The sequence below is a fragment of the Sitophilus oryzae genome, unplaced genomic scaffold (genome assembly GCF_002938485.1).
Source record: "Sitophilus oryzae breed Bouriz unplaced genomic scaffold, Soryzae_2.0 scaffold_1494_pilon_pilon, whole genome shotgun sequence".
Taxonomy (NCBI): Eukaryota; Metazoa; Arthropoda; class Insecta; order Coleoptera; family Curculionidae; genus Sitophilus; species Sitophilus oryzae.
The window spans coordinates 5,031,503-5,049,941 of record NW_022146163.1 but is presented as its reverse complement, the minus strand read 5'-3'; the positions used below and the strand labels follow the sequence as shown (position 1 = coordinate 5,049,941).

The window sequence follows — 18,439 nt, the reverse complement described above, 5'->3', positions numbered from 1 at the left end:
ATGGTGCGATTTTTTTCCTTTATCACGTTTTGTTTTTCAATAATATTTGGGACAATATCACCTAAACGTTTGCCTCTTCTGCAAATCGGTTTATCAGCACCTAAGTCACTCTTATAGGTAACTTCTCCATGTACCTAGATTCCGTGCTTCAATCCTTTGGTAATTATTATTCGCTAATATTATTAGATTAATATAACTTAGCGAATCACGTGGTCATGTTGTGGTTTCTCCTATTAGTTGTTTGGACATTGCACGCTTTAATATTCACTTGTCAGTGATGATTGCACGTTTTGAAACTAAAGCCAACATTTGAACGAAAAATACAATTGGATATTGCCCATTTTGATGCTAAATAGCATCTTATTCTAATGCAACTCGAAATGTAGTATTCAAATCATATTTTACCAGATTTTTTATAAAAAGTGGAGATTGTACGTTTTGTTACTACATCCCTCATATATGGAAAGATTATTTTTTATGAGTAAGGAATAACTTCCTTCCCTAGGTCTGTTTTTAAACAGAGGTAAAATGGGTTTTCTTCTTTTTTTTGCTACAAGTAACAATAATATTTCGTCTTCTTTATCATCTTGCACCAGTAATTCAAGTAAGACATTTTTATCAATCACGTAATCAGACATATTTATTAATGATTATAACTACTTCGCGAACGTCATTTAAACACTGACAACTACATCGTAGATCTCGCTCATATTGTCGCCGACATCGACAATGATATGACGACAGCGGTAATCGACACTGTCGCCTGTCGTTGTCGTCTGTCGCGGTCGCTTGTCGCTGTCGCCGTCTTCGGAATCATACCTTTAGGGGGAGACAAAAGCGAGCGGGCGACGCGTGCTACAACAGAGGGCGACTCGCGCGACAATTTCAATCGCCTCCGATGCCGCTTCAGTCGCGCGCATCTCCTACCTAGGACAGCTTCGTAAGAAAACGTTGTTTGATAAATACGCGTCGCCCGAATCGCGCGCTTTTGTCTCCCACGTAGGACGAAGCGTAACTAGTCGATCAGATGACGTCTTTTGGCAATGTAGATGTGAGGGTTTTGACGTGGTAAGCAATTTTTTCATGTTTGAAGTAAAAATTTTGTCTCGGTAGGTTTTACAGCTTTGCTACTGAAAAATAAAATTGTATAGAATTGAATTCTCTTCATTTTTTGTTCTATAAAATTTTCTGTTTAGCCAGAAAATAGAACATTTTTTGAGTTTCTCAAAAACGCTATCTTCAGCTCACCTAAACAAATCTCAAAATGATTAGAGAATGTTATAACGATCCTTAGTTCAAGTGAACATCGTATTCGGCGAAATTAACTTGCAGTCCTTATCGAGAGTCATTGGTTTCATGAAAGTTGCATACACATTGTGGGAATGAATGCAATATATCTCGTAAACGGTAAAACGTAAAAAAAGTTACACATCAATTTTGATAGTTTTTTTTATGCTCTATAGGTTTCTTCTACTTCTGTATTTTTATACTTTTAAAAACTTTGCGACAGTAAAAAATGATTTCTCCCGGAAAAAAATACAAAAAAACTGCGTTTGAGTGACTTTGACGCCCTCTAACTTAGGTTTTAGAAGTTTGTTACTTACAAATGAAAATGTAGAGAATTTAATTCTCTTTCCACTGCAATGAACCATTTACGACTGGCAAAGTATGAGAGCGGGGGTAATTTGATGAGAGTCTATAGACCTTTTTTTATGCCAGATTGACTGTACTATTAACATTTGTTCTAACACTAATCATAATTTTAAACTCTTATTTCTTTTTAGGATCGATTCTCAACAAAAGGAACAAGACTTATTTGCCACAAATCAAACTGACACCGAAGAATTCGAGCAGACAGTATATAATAAAAATTACTACATAATACTCTACTCTGTAATGCTGGGATCCTCCTCACTTCTCTTATTGGGCAGAGCTTATTTGCTCTTCGATTACTGCAGGAGGGCCTCGATAAGGCTTCACAAAGCAATGTCCTCTACGGTGATCAATGCTGTGATGTCGTTCTTCGATACGAACTTTATCGGAAACGTATTGAATAGGTTCTCTCAAGATCTGATAAACATCGATGAATTTTTGCCGTGGACCTTATCAGAATTCTTTAGGGTAAGGTTATACAGGGTGTTTCAAAAAACATATGCCGTCTCTCGTGGAGAGATTGATCTTTCTTTTAAATTTTTATTTATTTTTGCTCGATCTTTTAGTGATTCGAATGAAATTTTGAGGGTAAAAGTTACTATAAGTGCGACATATTTTAATGATAAAAAACTGTCGACATATTTACCTGGGACATTTATTTTATCTAATTTATTATTAACATTTTTTGAAGTTGATAACACTGATGTTCAGTTCTATCTACAGCAAATACAAGAAAAAAATAATGGTATTAACCTAACATCCTGTAAAGCCCCATACTCACACTTTGCTACTTCACTTCGTTCCTTCATCGCGTCCCTTCGTCCAAAAATCCTATATTTACTATGGGAAATGTGTGTTTCTTCGTTCGTTCGTCCGTTTACTTCCTCAAAACGCTCCTTCCCCGTACTGTCGGTTTTTGGACGAAGTAGCAAAGGAATTATTACGAACACAAAAAAATATTAAAATATATAAAATATATAAATCGATCTTAAATTTCATTCGTAGTTGATTTCTTGATTTGGCAGTACGTCTGTACAGGGTGTCCCATTTTCGTGTGTTTTGCAGGGTTTCTCGTTTATGAGTAGAGATACAAAAATGCGGTTTTCACATTACGATGTTACTTTTTATGAAACTAAAGATGCTACATATAGACATGTCCTGGCTCTCTTACTCACAGGGCGAATCTGAAATTATTGCATTTTTCGATCCCCTTTTCGTATCATAACTTATCGAAAAGGTGAAAATGGTGTCCCGTACAGTTTTTCACGTAGAATGCATGGACGTAACTAGTTCTTCGTTGGAATCTGTCTTTTTTAAATATGACTAAAACTTATATGTTTTTTTTTAAATTTCGCTCGAGTACTCGATTATTGGAATAACCGACATCGCTCGATTATGAAACCAAGCAACGAAATCAAGCGATCATAGAATGAAATAAATTGAAATCCGATTTTAATGTCACATACTCGATAAAAAGCCGAGCGAATTTTCTACATACATTGCAGGTAGGAAATTTATACGACGCCTATATATATTTATCCGTTGCGTATCTGAGAGACAAAATATTACGGCCTACATCGACAATGCTTTGAAATAAACTAAATCAAGCGATCAAGCGAATCGCTCGCCGCTTGCTAATTGTCATTCATCTCCGAAAGAATATGTGCCCTGCGCACGCAACTTACTGCTTGGCGCTTGGCGTTAACGAGTACTTACAACAAACAACGGGTGAAAGCCCGTATTTTTAAATACGAGTGGTATTTCGCTCGAGCAATCGCTCGGTTACTGCAATCGCTTGAAACTCGAGTACTCGATTATTGAAATTAGTCGGTTTTTCCCATCACTATTTTAAATGCGATTTTTTGTATATTATTTTATTTTCCTTGTTACGGGCTTTCTAAAATAGTTATTTTCATAAACGGGGTAAAAATGCATTATTTAACTTTATTACATAGTCGGCTGGTTTAAATTAGGTAATCAAAACTAAGAAGACTAAGATAAATCTGTGTGTAGCATATTTAGTTTCATAACAAGTAGAACAATGATGTAAAAACGGCATCTATATATCTCTACTCATAAACCAGAAACCCCATAAAACACACAAAAATGGGACACCCTGTACATCTAGCTATCGCCAGTAGATATAAAAATAGATCCACACACAACAGTCTTAAAAATGGAAGGAAAAGACAATATTGTCTTCATATTTGTGAAGAAATACATGTCCATATTTATGTAATCGTAGCGACAAAAATAAAAAAATAGAAATAGTGCGCATGATGCCTTTACAAAAATATCTGAAGAAATGGGGATTGACATCAACGTTTAATTGGTATGTCATATTTCATAGTTTCGATATAAATGACATAATAAACTTTACTCTATTGTTGACTCGCCTTGTACATTCATACTGATATACCTTGTACATGATACTGAAATATTTCGGATTTATTAAAAAAATATATATTATTAAAATTCATTTTTTTTTGACAAGACAAAGAATTGCAGTTTTATAAAATAAAAATTATGCGCCTTTCGGATTTTTTAAAAATTTTAGAGGTTTCGTAATAAACATGTAGCTGGCTACATTAAAAATATGTTGTGGTGTGTTGTTGCATAATCGACTAATTTCCAAACATCGAATGGGACGAAGGAACGAAGCGAAGGGACGAAGGAACGAAGTGAAGTGACGAAGTGAAGTAACGCGACGAAGGGACGAAGGAGCGAAGTGTGAGTATGGGGCTCAACTTTAAAACTATGCATTTCTGCACCCATGTTTATAGGTACTTTTTTGATATTTTTTTACGAGGAATCAATGAGTACTTATTTAAGACTTTGGCCAATTAATAACATTAAATTTTTTTAAAGGTTCCTGTTAGACTTAGAGTGGCATTAAGGTATATTAATAAAATTGCCTTTACTGACTGAAATCAATAAAATATTAAGAGACAACTTTTAGTCGCTATTAAACGGCCTACACGATTTTGCTAACAAGACAGAAAAGTCAGTGGCGCACATGTTTTTTTTTAAGAAAAATATTCCAGTGATAACCTATATGCATGTTCTTGGTGAATATGTCGAGACTTCCTTACCATTAAAATAGGTTGCACTAATAGTAACTTTTACCCTCAAAATGTCTTTCAAATCGCTTAAAGCACTTGGAAGAAAATTATAATAAATTTAAAAAAATATTAAGACTAACAACCTACAAAAAATCCTTTATGGGTATTTCGCCACTGCACTGCAAGAAAATCTACAAAATAAAATAGTTATTGTTTGTAAACACTTCTGACAAGCAGTGTCCGTTTAGGTTTAACGCAGAAGTGTTTACAAAAAATAACTATTTTATTTTGTAGATTTTCTTGCAGTGCAGTGGCGAAATACCCATAAAGGATTTTTTTGGAGAGATGAACCCGCCACATAGGTATAGATATTTTTTAACCACCTATAGGTCCGAAACAAAGCGGAATCGGACCTATGTTTTACGTAAGGAATATCCCCAAGAGAGATGGCACATGTTTTTTTAAACACCCTGTAAAACAAAATAATTATTAAACAAAAAAGAAAAGAAAGTACAAAACATGTGCAGCTGTAGTGGTACACTATAAACTTTAAGGCTGCACTTTTTCTATCTGGGCGGAGGAAGTACTCTGCCTAGTTTGTGTTAAACTAAAATTACGTTTTGGGTGGTCTAAAGATATTATTCTGGTCTAAAATCATTATTCTCTTAATAAACTGGCATTAGGATTTTTGGTTTTCTGTAATTTTTCTCGTAGTACTTTCACATAAGAAATATGTAGTTTAAAATTTTGTGAATTGAAGAACTATTCCCACGCAGCTTAACTTAGCTTCCCCAAAAAATCCTATACGGGTATTTCGCCACTGCAAGAAAATCTACAAAATAAAATAGTTATTTTTTGTAAACACTACTGCGTTAATCCCAAACGGAAACTACTGGTCAGAAGTTAGGGTTACAGATATACAAATTAAAAAATAATAAAAAAAAACAAAAAAAAAAAATAAAATAGATAAATTTTACATTGGTGAAACATCTAGACCTTTAAATGTTCGAATTACAGAACATAAAAATTATTTAAGAAAGGGAGATTTTCACAAATCTCAGATTTGTCAGCATTCATGGGACACAGGGCACAGAATAAATTTTAATAACGCCAAAATTATAATGAAAGAAGCGATAGCCTCTGAAAGAAAAATAAAAGTTGAGTTTTTTTAATACAATCTAATAAAAATAAATGTTTTGCTCATGCATCTGTAGATGTTAGTAATGTATGGCAATCGCTTCTTTGATTTTAAAGAACATAACATACGTAAAAATTAAAAATAATCATACAGAAGGTTTGTGGCTTTTTGGTTTTACCTTATTAAGTTATTGTTATCAGGTAGTAATTGTTAATTTTGAAATTTAACTTGATATAATGTAATTTTAACAGAACGTCAACGGTTTTTTTAGACGTATCTGTTTTAAAAAAACTAAAGTGTTCTCGAATAGTTGAATTTAAATATTTTAAATAGTTTTTTTCTTTATTCTTTGTATTTTTTTTTGCTTCCGACGTCGGAAAGAGATAGACTTTCCGAAACGTTAAGCATTTTTTTGTTAATTTGTATATCTGTAAACCTAACTTCTGACAAGTAGGTTCCGTTTGGGATTGACGCAAAAGTGTTTACAAAAAATATCTATTTTATTTTGTAGATTTTCTTGCAGTGGCGAAATACCCATATAGGATTTTTTGGAGAGATGAATCCGCCACATAGGTATAGACATTTTTTAACTTAGTTTAACGATTTATTTTTTATTTTTAGGTTGGCGTATCAGTCACTGGAATAATAACGAACATTTTACTGGTAAACTGGCGTTTTGCAATTCCGACTGCAATCTTCTTCGCAATCACGTATATTTTGCGAAGATTGTATTTACCGACTGGAAGAAGTTTGAAGCGACTTGAGGCAGCCAGTAAGTACATAACATCAAGAATGTTTTGTATAATGACAGATAAAAAGTTCCTCTGCTCTAATATAAATCTTTGTAAGGATAGTTACTATCTTTAAGAAGACTTATAGAATGTAGAATGAGTGGTTTGGAAAAAATAAGTAACGGATTTTAAAACCGTTACAAAAAGGTTTTAAAAAAGCGTAAAAATAGTTTCAAATATATTGCAGGCAACATAATTCGTATTGAAAACCCCAAGACTCTATCCCAAGTAGCATCTATCTGACTTCGAACTAAATCTGACCTGAAGCGACGTCAGACTTTGTGCAAATTTAGGTCGGGTGTTCGTGATACGACCTGTGACGTCGCTTTCCTATTAAAAGCGACGTCGTTGGATCCGAGTCAGTAAATCCAACGATCTGTCGACGTACAAAATAACAACGTACCATTTTTATTAATTTCCCAACGTCGTTCCTACGTTGGCTTGCACGACGTACATATACTTGAACTAGCCCGACGTCTACCCGTTGTCCGAATAGGATACGTCTCACTGATAATCCCTAAACTAACGTCCAATTATATTTTGTTGTATTTTATGTTCATATTTATAACCTAATTTACGTATCTCTATTTATGTCCGTAAATACAACCCATTAAGTAGCATTTGCGACCTAATGAACATCTTAATGAACATCATGAACATAACCTAATAAAAAGTTTTTGTAAACAAACTTAAATTTTTTATTATGCCTAAAAAAACACTAAAAAGGCCAGAAAGAGGCGTTTGCAAAATAATAATAGTAGTGGTGATGTCTTGCCTCCACCCGTAAATGCTTTTTATCCGGAAGAGATGCTGCATTACACTGGTGCATCTTAATTTCATTTTTTAGGTTAGGATACTAGCAGACCTCATCCTCCTCCGACATGTGAGGTTAGGCTTAAAAAAGTGGCTGCCCATTTTTTTTAACGAGAAAACAAAAACTAAAATATAGTTGCACAAATCCACAAATCGCTGATACACAAAGTCTTCCGTTGACAAAACTGATGTCTGGATTAATGATTCAGAATTATTATAATATGAAATTAAATAGGCACTTATAGTTATATTCGAGGAATGATTATGAATCCATTTGTAATTAGGTAGTTTGGTTAGGTTTTTATGTATTCTTGGTAGCGAATATGAAACCAAACGTAACGTAAGTGCTTAGCGACGAATTTTAAGTGTACTAAAATCCAACGTAATATGACGTTGGTAATTGGTAGAATTACATTCCTTATTAGGTCAGATATCGACGTCGAGGCGACCCGAATCTGTGTTCCCCATTTAGGTGCAAATAAGGGTCGTCAGGCGGTCGAACCGACGTTGGTACCCGACGTCGGGTTTATTGAACGCGACGTATACCCGACGTTAGATAACGTCCAAATGCTACTTGGGTATAATTTAAGATAATAAGGATGTAACGATTCGATTTAAATTAAAAAAATATAATTTTTAAATTTTCTACAGGGTGTTTCAAAAAACATGTGCCATCTCTCGCGTGGGGAGATTCCTCACGTAAAAATAAGATTTATTTTTTATATCAACATAGGTCCGATTCTGCTTTGTTTCGTAGCTACAGGGTGTTAAAGTCTTAATAATTTTTCGATTTATTATAATTTTCTTCCACGTACTTTTAGTGATTTGAATGACACTTTGAGTGTAAAAGTTACTATAAGTGCTACATATTTTAATGCTAAAAAAGTGTCGATAAATTCATCAGGGACGTGCATATGCGTTATCACTGGGATATTTTTAAAATAAAAACATGTGCGCCACTGACTTTTTCTATTTTGATATCAAAATTGTGTAGGACGTTTAATGCCAATTAAAAGTTATCTCTTGATATTATGTCGAATTCGGCCTCCTTAATGAGATAAACGCAATTTTATTAATCACAATTAATAAAATTAAAATAAAAATTAAATTAATAAATTAATTATTTTATCTAATTTATTACTAAATATTATTATTATTAGTTATTATTACTATAAGTCCAACATGCAGCAATTCCAAATAATAAAATTATAGTATTTAAGATAATTACAAAAAACCTAATTATAAAAAGTTAGAACAAAACATCCAGTAACTCTAAACATATGCATTTTCATACCCATGTTTATTATAAAAAAAAGTTATATAAACTTTTTTTCATATTTTTTGATAAGGAATCAATGAGTACTTATTTAAAACTTCCTCAAGTTAATGATAATAATTTTTTTGAAGATTGCTATTAGATTTGGATCAAGGCAAATTAATAAAATTGCGTTTATCTTATCAAGGAGGCCGAATTCGACAAAATATCAAGAGACAACTTTTAATCGGCATTAAACAGCTTACAATTCCGCTAACAAAAAATAAAAAAGTCAGTAGCGTCCATACTTTTTTCAGAAAAATATTCCAGGGATAGCCCATATGCACGTCCCTGGTGAAAATGTCGACACTTTTTAGCATTAAAATATGTCGCATTTATAGTAACTTTTACCCTCAAAATTTCATTCGAAACGCTCAAAGTACTTACAAGAAAAGTATAATAAATCGAATAAATAATAAGACTTTAACACACTGTAGCTAGGAAACAAAGCAGAATCGAGCCTATGTTAATGTGAAAAATAAATCTTATTTTTTATTTATAAAAATAAACCTTATTTTAAAATAAATCTTATGTTTTTTGAAACAATCTGTATAATTTTCCCCAAAAAAACGGGCATGTGTCGTTTCTGGTAGCAGTTTAGATTTTAAATTAGAAAGGGGTTAATTTCAAAATAAGTTTATTATACAGAAAGTTTACAAACAGTATTAAGGTTATTCATATTTTTTAGCAAGAAGTCCTTTAGTAGGACACTTAAATGCTTCACTGGAAGGTCTCACGACGATCAGGGCATATAATGCTGAAGAAATACTCAAATTGGAATTTGACAGACATCAAGACTTGTACACCTCAGCTCATTACATGATGACCTGTACAATGAGGGCATTTGGATTCGCTCTCGATTTCTTCTGTGCCTTATTTATTACTTCGATTGTTTCAAGATTTGTGTTCTTCGACAATGGTAAGTAATGTTGTAACGTTTTTTTAATATTACACAGCAAATAGTTTAGCTCGTATACCGGGTGTTTTTCAAAAAAAAAACTTTTTATTTTTTCAGATAAAAAAATGGGATTTGGTACGTTAGTATATGACATAAATCATGATTGACTGACGTATTCAATTATTTTCTGTCGCTTCCTGTTTCCGTATTTTTAGCCGACTATACCTACAGGTATGGTAGGCTATTAAGATCGGCAAAAAAAAGTTTTTTCAATTTTACTCAAAATGAGTTATTTGGGTCATAAATGACCTAAATACAAAATATTTTCATGGTGTCTGTCTGTCTGTCTGTGTGTCCATCTGTGTGTCCGTGTGTCCGTCTGTAACACGATAACTCAAAAACCGCTAAACCGATTTTAACCAAATTTGGCACAAAAATAGTGTGGCACCCGAGAATCTGGCCGTTCGTTTTTGGTGGGGGTGGGGCGTTGGTAAGGGGGTATGGGAGGGGGTTAAAAATTTTAAAAAATCGTAACTCTAAAATTACAGTAGCTAGCGAAACGCGGCTTTCAATTTAAGATTAGGAATAATATTTACAACAAAATTTGTAATAACATCAAAATCATTCAAAGTCGCAGTTTTTGAGATATTCCGTGTTTCCGTAGTCCGTTTTTGAGAAAATCCGTGTGGGGAATTCCAAACTCCCATCGGACGCGACCCCAGGTGGCGGATAGGGGAAATAACCGCTAACCAAAATTGGAAAAATTCCTTTACTTTGAAACTAAAAGAACTGCCTACCAACTTTTTATTAACATATTTTAGTATGGGCGGCTATACGTGCCTCCCGGCGCGAATTTTTTTACTCTATTCGGTAAAAATGACACTCTGAATAGAATGACATATGATATGTCAACTTTTGATATTTTGGCTTAAAAATCGTATTTTAAATTTCAATCTAAACAGTATTTCTATTAAAAACACTATTTATTAATGAAGGAGCCTTGGAAAAATAGATTTGAGCGTTTAATATTTTTCGTGCTTTGTCCTGGCCATGGCTGGTTAAAAGGTGCGCAAATCGTATTTTTAATCATATTATAAATTTTTCAAATGGAACTAGGGTGACTCTTTGGAAAAAAACATCTTTCACGAATAATTTGGTACCACATACTTGGTATTTCGAGTCAAATAGTCATTAGGAACCGCATGTTACCATTTCAAATAATCCATATGCGAAAATGTCAAAAGTTGGCATATGATATGTCATTCTATTCAAAATGTCATTTTCTATCAAATAAAGTAAAAAAATACCGAGGATAATATTTAAAAATGAAAAATTGTGGTCCTTTCTTGTGAAACAGGAAGTGACCGAAAACAGTTGAATGCGTCAATCAAACCTAATTTGTGTCATATACATGCCAAATGATGTTTTTTATCTGAAAGAATTATGAAAAAGTTAAAAATAAAAAATGCTTTCAAGACATTAAAACTACATAACTTGAGAGAAACACTTATCTAATATCAAGTTTAACAATAACAAACTAAATGTTGGGCGCCATTGGGATTGTTCTTGACCAATAATTACATACCCTGTATAGATATCTAAAATTATAAATATTTATTATTTATAGGTATATGAAAAACCCGGGTTTTGGATCATGTTTTGTTGTGGTATTTGGACCACACATGAACTGCAATATCTGGCTCCATAGTTTCACCTTTTTGAGTATGTTGATGTTCATTACAGTTGGGGGTTTGGAACATTTGGTGTTACAACAGCAAAATAAAAACACTGATTCACCACAATATACCCAAACATTATACCAAAACACTAAAACTTTTTTAAGTATTTGCTGATGATGCTAATATGGTTAACGAAACGCGCGTCCAGTGTTTAAAAGTAAAGGGTTTTGATGTATTGTGGTGAATTAGTGTTTGGTTTGCCGCACATGTTTTTTTTGAAAAATATTCCGGTGATAACCCATATGCACGTCCTTGATGAATTTATCAACACTTTTTTAGCATTAAAATATGTTCCACTTATAGTAACTTTTACCCACAAAATTTCATTCGAATCACTAAAAGTACTTGAAAGGAAATTATAATAAATCGAGAGGTTATTAAAACTTCAACACCCTGTCGCTACGAAACAAAGCAGAATCGGACCTATGTTGATATGAAAAATAAGTATTATTTTTACGTGAGGAATCTCCCCACGAGAGACGGCACATTTTTTTAACACCCTGTATATTAGGACATATATAGTAGAATATCAAAAAATAATTATGACATTTAATAAAAAAAACGCTAAAACTTTTTTTTTACTTTTATCATGATTCGTGTTGAACAACAAATATTTTTTGTTCTAGGTACCAGTGCTGGAAACGTCGGCTTGGTTCTCAACCAAGTGTTCATGTTGGCAGGTCACGTGCAGTGGGGCGTTAGACAATGGGCCGAGCTTGAAAACCAGATGACGTCAGTCGAAAGAGCGCTGGAATACACCGAAATCAAACAAGAAAAACGTCAAGGAAGCAAAATCGACGGCTGGCCAAACGAGGGCCAAATCAAATACGAAAACGTGTCTCTATCCTACGGCAACAAGGACGTCCTCAAAAATCTCAGCTTCACCGTGGAACCGAAACAGAAAATCGGCATTTGCGGACGGACCGGTGCAGGAAAATCATCCATAATTGCCAGTCTCTTCAGACTCTACGAAGTCAGAGGAAAAGTCCTTATCGACGGAGTCGATATCAAGCACGTTTCTATCGAGTACCTTCGACAAAGCGTAGCAATCATTCCTCAAGACCCTGTGTTATTTACCGGTACAGTAAGATCAAACATCGATCCGTATATCATGTATTCCGACGAAGAAATCTGGAAACTACTTGAAAAAGTACATCTTAAAGGCAGTATTCTTACTCTGGACATGCCCATCAACGAAAACGCACCAGCTTTAAGCTCTGGACAGAGACAATTAATTTGTTTAGCCAGAGCGATTATTCGAAGGAACAAGATTGTTGTTTTGGACGAGGCAACAGCTAATATGGATCCTAAAACGGATGCCATGCTTCACGACGCTATCAAAGAGAACTTTGCAGATTGTACTATCATATCCATCGCACACAGGTTGCATACTATCATAGATTCAAACAAAATTATGGTTTTAGAGAGAGGAGAAATAAAAGAATTTGATTCTCCGGCAAACTTATTGTCAGATAAATCTAGTATGTTCTTTAAAATGGTCGAGCAGGCTGGTATTACGATATAAGAACGTATATTTTTAATTCAAAAAGTTATAAATTGAGGTTAAAAATCTGGATCTGAGCAAAGTATTAAGCCAAATGATGAAGGAAGAACGTCAAACTATATGCAATGTACTGAAGTATTGTAAAAATTCAACCAAGAAGTTTAAAAAGTTATAAGTATAAAAATGAACATTTGTGTTGTAATAAAGTGGTCTATCGAATAAAATATATAAATTTAATAAATTTTTTTCTGTGAATTATTAGACTATGTTATTTATATATTCTTGCTAAATGCACTTAAAGTATTTAAACATATACCATATACATATAATATGTATATGTATTGAGATGTAGTCTCACCAATATGTGTACACATATATGGATTTGTTTTGACCCAAAGTATACAAGCTAAATGTATACAGAACGTTAATTTATATACAGTTTTATTTGACTACAGACTCAATATAATCCTTATTACAAGATTTGAAGTTTTTGGTTCTAGTGTTCTAGTAGTTCCAGGGCCTTCTTGAAAATTACAAGAAAAAATAGTATTAAATAAATAAATATCTCTATTTATACGAAAATCATTTAGAAATTACACAAATAGAACGTAATGATAAGCTCTCATAAAATATAATATCTAAAGAATAGGTAATAAACATACCGGTAGATATGAGACGACGTTTGCATAACGTTGGAATAGGTCCTGAAACTGACGTCGGAAAACTCTATATTGTCCAACGTTGTAACTACGTTGTCCGAATCACCTAAAGATCACTTAAGCAAAAAAGGTTACAAGACAACGTTTATTCGACGTCGCAGAAGCTTCTACTTTGCTGTAGTACTTGTCCAACGTCGGCACAACGTTATAGAAACGTTTAAATTTATTTTAATACCCATGGTAGGGAGCTAACTATTTTTTGTAACTAATCCAACGTTGTGTTTAGTAAACATGCGGTCGCAAGTCGTGAAAATGCTACTTGGGCAGTCTCTTCAGACTCTACCAAGTCCGAGAAAAAGTCCTTATCGACGGAGTCGATATCAAGCACGTTTCTATAGAATACCTTAGACAAAGCGTTGCAATCATTCCTCAAAACCCTGTTTTATTTACCGGTACAGTAAGATCAAACATCGATCCGTATATCATGTATTCTGACAAAGAAATCTGGAAACTACTTGAAAGAGTACATCTTACTCTGGACATGCCCATCAATGAAAACGCGCCAGCTTTAAGCTCTGGACAAAGACAATTAATTTGTTTAGCCAGGGCGATTATTCGAAGTAACAAAATTGTAGTTTTGGACGAGGCAACAGCTAACATGGATCCTAAAACAGATGCCAAGCTGCACGACGCTATCAAAGAAAACTTTGCCGATTGTACTATCATATCCATCGCACACAGGTTGCATACTATCATAGATTCAGACAAAATTATTGTTTTAGAGAGAGGAGAAATCAGAGAGTTTGATTCTCCGGCAAACTTATTAGCAGATAAAACTAGTATGTTCTTGAAGATGGTTAAAGAAGCTGGTATTACGATATGAATTATTAACTTTTATATTTACTTCAAAAGTTTTAAACTGAGGTTATAATGGTGGATCTGAGTAAAGTGGTATGTGTGAAAATATGCAATGTTACTGAAGTACTATTAAAATTCAACCAGGATGTTTAACAAAATTATAAATATAAAAATAAACATTTGTTTTGTAATAATGTGACCTTTCGGAATAAAATACATGAATTTAATATGGTGTTTTTGTAAATAACAAAAAATAAAATTTGACAACGTTGGACGCATCATTTCGCATACGCTTCGACAATATTGAAGTTCGTAAGTGTGTCTCCTACACGATGTCGCAAATAACCCAACCCAACCAACGTTAGAAGGTGTTTGACACATCGTGTGGGACCGGCTTTAGTAAATATTATACAAGGTGGTCCGAACAGTATTCCAGAAACTTCGGAAGCATATTCTGCAGATAAAAATAAGTAATAAGGTTCGTATAAATATATGTCCTAAATTGCTTAGTTTTGGAGATCCAGGGTGTAGAAGTTTCATATTTATTTCGATTTTTTCTAAATAATTTATGAAGTAACGTCAATATTTGGATGGAAACTGGTGTCTGGAAGTTTTTTTTACATGAGAAATTTGATTTTGATGTCAATATGACTCCTACTTGAAGAGGGCACCTACATATTTTTTAACTGATTTGAAGGGTAATAACTTTTCGTATACAGGGTGTCCCAGACATAACTGCAAGTATTTTAAAGGGTGGTAGATCTCGATAAAAGAATCATATTTTCTCTTTATCGTTTTTCAATTAAGTCCAAAATAACGGAGATGTTTTACTTTGAAAATTTCCAAAAAATGATTTTTTGCTAAAATTTTGGGAACCACTGGATCTTTTCTGGATTTTTTTTCTTGTAAATTTAATCTAATACTTATGTTGCTATATTATCAAGAAATTATGTTTTTTAACTAAAAACATTTCCAAAATTTTTTTAAAAAAATTTCGAATTTTCAAATTTTTTTTTTCGCGAAAAAAAACTCATAGCCGTGTTTCTGGGGTTGAACTATACTACCAGTTAAAATACTGGCACTTATTTCTGGGACACTCTGTATAAATAAGTTCGATAACATAAACATTGGATAAAAGAAACTAACAGAAATATTTTGAATTTGAAATAATAAATAGAATTAATTTAAACGGATAAAATAAACCACCTCTTAAGTAACAATTAACAAATATATTGCTTAGAATTTTATAAATAAATAAATAATATCCTGTAGATCTTGTACTCGTTGTTACGTGTGTATTAAATAATCAGGTACAAGTGTGCAAAATTATTCAGAAAGAGGCCAATAACTCGTCGATATATGCCGAAGTTTCAGCAAAAATTTCGTCGGGAGATCTTTCCGCATGAATCTGAAACAGAAATATAAATTAGTAAAAATAAAATAATTATTTATTACTATAAATAATAAATAAAAGTTAACCAATTAAACCAATTAAACTTTTAGTTACGTAATCGAGGGCGCGATTTTTAAATTCATTGTTGCCAACCATGGACATATTCGGCGCCGGGCTGACTAAATGGAATTTAAATTTCCCGCTGGGGATTCAGATGGTAGGTCTGCTGTAAAATAATTCAAATTGCCACATTTACCTATTTATTTCATGACATTGTCATTTGTTTTGATATTTTAGTTTTATACATATTACAGTAAGTTTTTGGTTTAAATGAATTATGTTGTGATACTTTAGTGCGAAGTTTACAAGATAGGTTAATAGCTGTAAAAAACTTATCGCAACTTTATTAGAATATTTTGAACGCGAAAGCGGAAGTAATGGCCCTTTATGTCCCCTAAGTGATGCTAAGAAGGTGAGTTTTGTTGATATAAAAAATAACTGTTTATATATTTATAATTGATTAATTTTTTTTCCTAAAATAATTTCATTAAAGGAAAATATGTAAAAGTTGGTAACGCTATGCCGATTCATTAATCACGTGACTAAACGTTTATTTGATTTGAACTATGCATTAAAAAACATACCTAGTTAGTGAGGAGCCGATTTCGCTCATCACTAATCATAGATGTCATAAATAATAAAAATTATTTTTTAGATATCTAAACAGTTAGAATATCGTAGAAATGAATCTATGAATAAAAGCTGTGAATAAATGAAAGTAATGCAGAGTCGGACGGGCCATATAGTCAGCGTGGCGATTGCCAGTATTTTATTTTAAGTCTATGACTGCTGCATTTTCCATCTACAATGGTACTAGGCATCACACTGTAACAAAATAGTTAAATATGCCTAATTTTATACGAAAATTCTCACAATTTGTGTCAGAGAATATTCAGATTATACTCAATGAAATTTAAAAGAAAATTATTATTACAAATTGACACAAATCATTATTACACAAAGCACTACTAGCTATATTTTTTTACACAATTTGCTGTCAATAGGCACAAACTGAGTTGGGAAAGAATAATAACTTAGCTAATGCAACAGTTGTGTGTCATATTATGTTTACAAAAATCTAAGTATACAGTCTGTGGTGCAATGTTTTATATGCTTTTTCAGTGTAGAAATAAAACAGAAAAAATTGACTGTAATATCACAGATTAGGTATACTATATGTATACAGATAAAAATCTTGTCCCTAATTCGTGGTACGAAAATTGTTTTTTCTACAGCTAGCCAAGAAAATGCAGTTTGATACACGGAAAACTCAATCTGAAATTGACGTTTTGCAAACTGTTGTGTGCTTTGAATAAGAAAACTAAGGAAGGATCATAATGCTATCCATGTATTCATGCATGGTGGGCGGAAAAAACGCCATAAAAGCACTCTAGGGTGGGGATCCTTGACAGTTCTGTTTGACGATTTATTTGACACATTTGAATTTGATTTGAAATTTTGTGGATTTGTCAGTCTTTACGGAGCTTATTTTATGTTATTTATTATTTATTCTACTACTGATAGTTGTATAAAGGTAGTAAATCTAGATGAAAATTGTGGCAGCACTTAAATTAACAGTGACACTATCGCGATTTATCGGAAAAGACTCTAAAATAGTTGGTTATGTAGCGTGCGGTAGATCTCGGCAAAAATTGAGTGAAATAATGGAACAACTTTTCGCTAGTAAGTGACTATATAATATACATACGTGTAGTAAACCGATCATTTATGAAATTCACTTAAATTAACTAAATTATATATTTTTCTTGCATTTTAGATTTTATTTATTACTTGTCAAAGATTAGATGTCAAAGAATTTAGATACGTTAATTTGACTTACCTGCTTCAGTAGCGTATCGGATGTTTGTGGTAATAAATACTTATTATAACTTATCTATTTTTATTAGAATTATATATTTTTATAACAATTTTAATAACTACCAACATTTATTCACAAGGTAAAATAAAACAACAAATTATTGAGTCTACCCCACGTCTACCCTACATCTTAGTTTTACATTTCTTATATAAAATTAGAACGACACTGATAAACCGGAATTTAAGTCGGCCATATTTGAGGCCCATCGCGGTGTACCTAAGATTTTTGATATGCTCCTTCCTTAAGTCTTCTTATTCAAAGGTTGTGTGCTAAGGATTTAGCGCACGACATGTGTCAATTTGTACACGACATGTGCCAATTTTAACATTTTTAACCTCCAATGTTTAGCTGAAACGCCAAACGCAACGCATCCGTCAGAAAAGTGTCATCATTACATAGCAAATTATTTCACAAAACTGGCAAAAACTGAGTGAGTCTGCTGCTAATTTGTAGTCGTAGAAAAAATAGCGTAAAAACTCGTTCGAAAACTTCTTTGTACACTCGTTCGACTTGTGGTCACAACAAACTGTCGAACTCGTGTGCAAAGCGTCGTTTTCGAAACTCGTTGTTTAATATACTATTCTATGACGATGAGCAAACGAGTAAAATTTCCTGTGTGCAAAAATAAACTCGCGTTTAAACAGCGTAATAACTGGGCCGGTCAGGTGCTGTGCACA

General features: G+C 33.0%; 2 protein-coding genes and 1 pseudogene across 4 annotated transcripts in view; 2 read left to right on the top strand and 1 right to left on the bottom strand.

Moving 5' to 3' along the window:
* The window catches only part of LOC115877559 (multidrug resistance-associated protein 4-like), a 40,892-nt gene extending 27,723 nt beyond the window's left edge, over window positions 1-13,169 (top strand). The window contains exons 6-9 of the mRNA XM_030893801.1: window positions 1,785-2,121; window positions 6,475-6,625; window positions 9,461-9,691; window positions 12,036-13,169. Of these exons, the coding sequence (XP_030749661.1) occupies window positions 1,785-2,121; window positions 6,475-6,625; window positions 9,461-9,691; window positions 12,036-12,934 (1,618 nt within the window). The 3' untranslated portion in view covers window positions 12,935-13,169. The remainder of the gene's footprint in view (window positions 1-1,784; window positions 2,122-6,474; window positions 6,626-9,460; window positions 9,692-12,035) is intronic.
* A 764-nt stretch (window positions 13,170-13,933) lies between these two features.
* On the top strand, window positions 13,934-14,568 carry LOC115877633 (annotated as a pseudogene).
* Window positions 14,569-15,639: 1,071 nt separating this feature from the next.
* Window positions 15,640-18,439, bottom strand: part of LOC115877557 (adenylate kinase isoenzyme 1) — a 43,049-nt gene continuing 40,249 nt past the window's right edge. For all 3 annotated transcript variants that reach the window (XM_030893799.1, XM_030893798.1, XM_030893800.1), the window contains exon 5: window positions 15,640-15,838. In XM_030893799.1, the coding sequence (XP_030749659.1) occupies window positions 15,761-15,838 (78 nt within the window). In that variant the 3' untranslated portion in view covers window positions 15,640-15,760. The remainder of the gene's footprint in view (window positions 15,839-18,439) is intronic.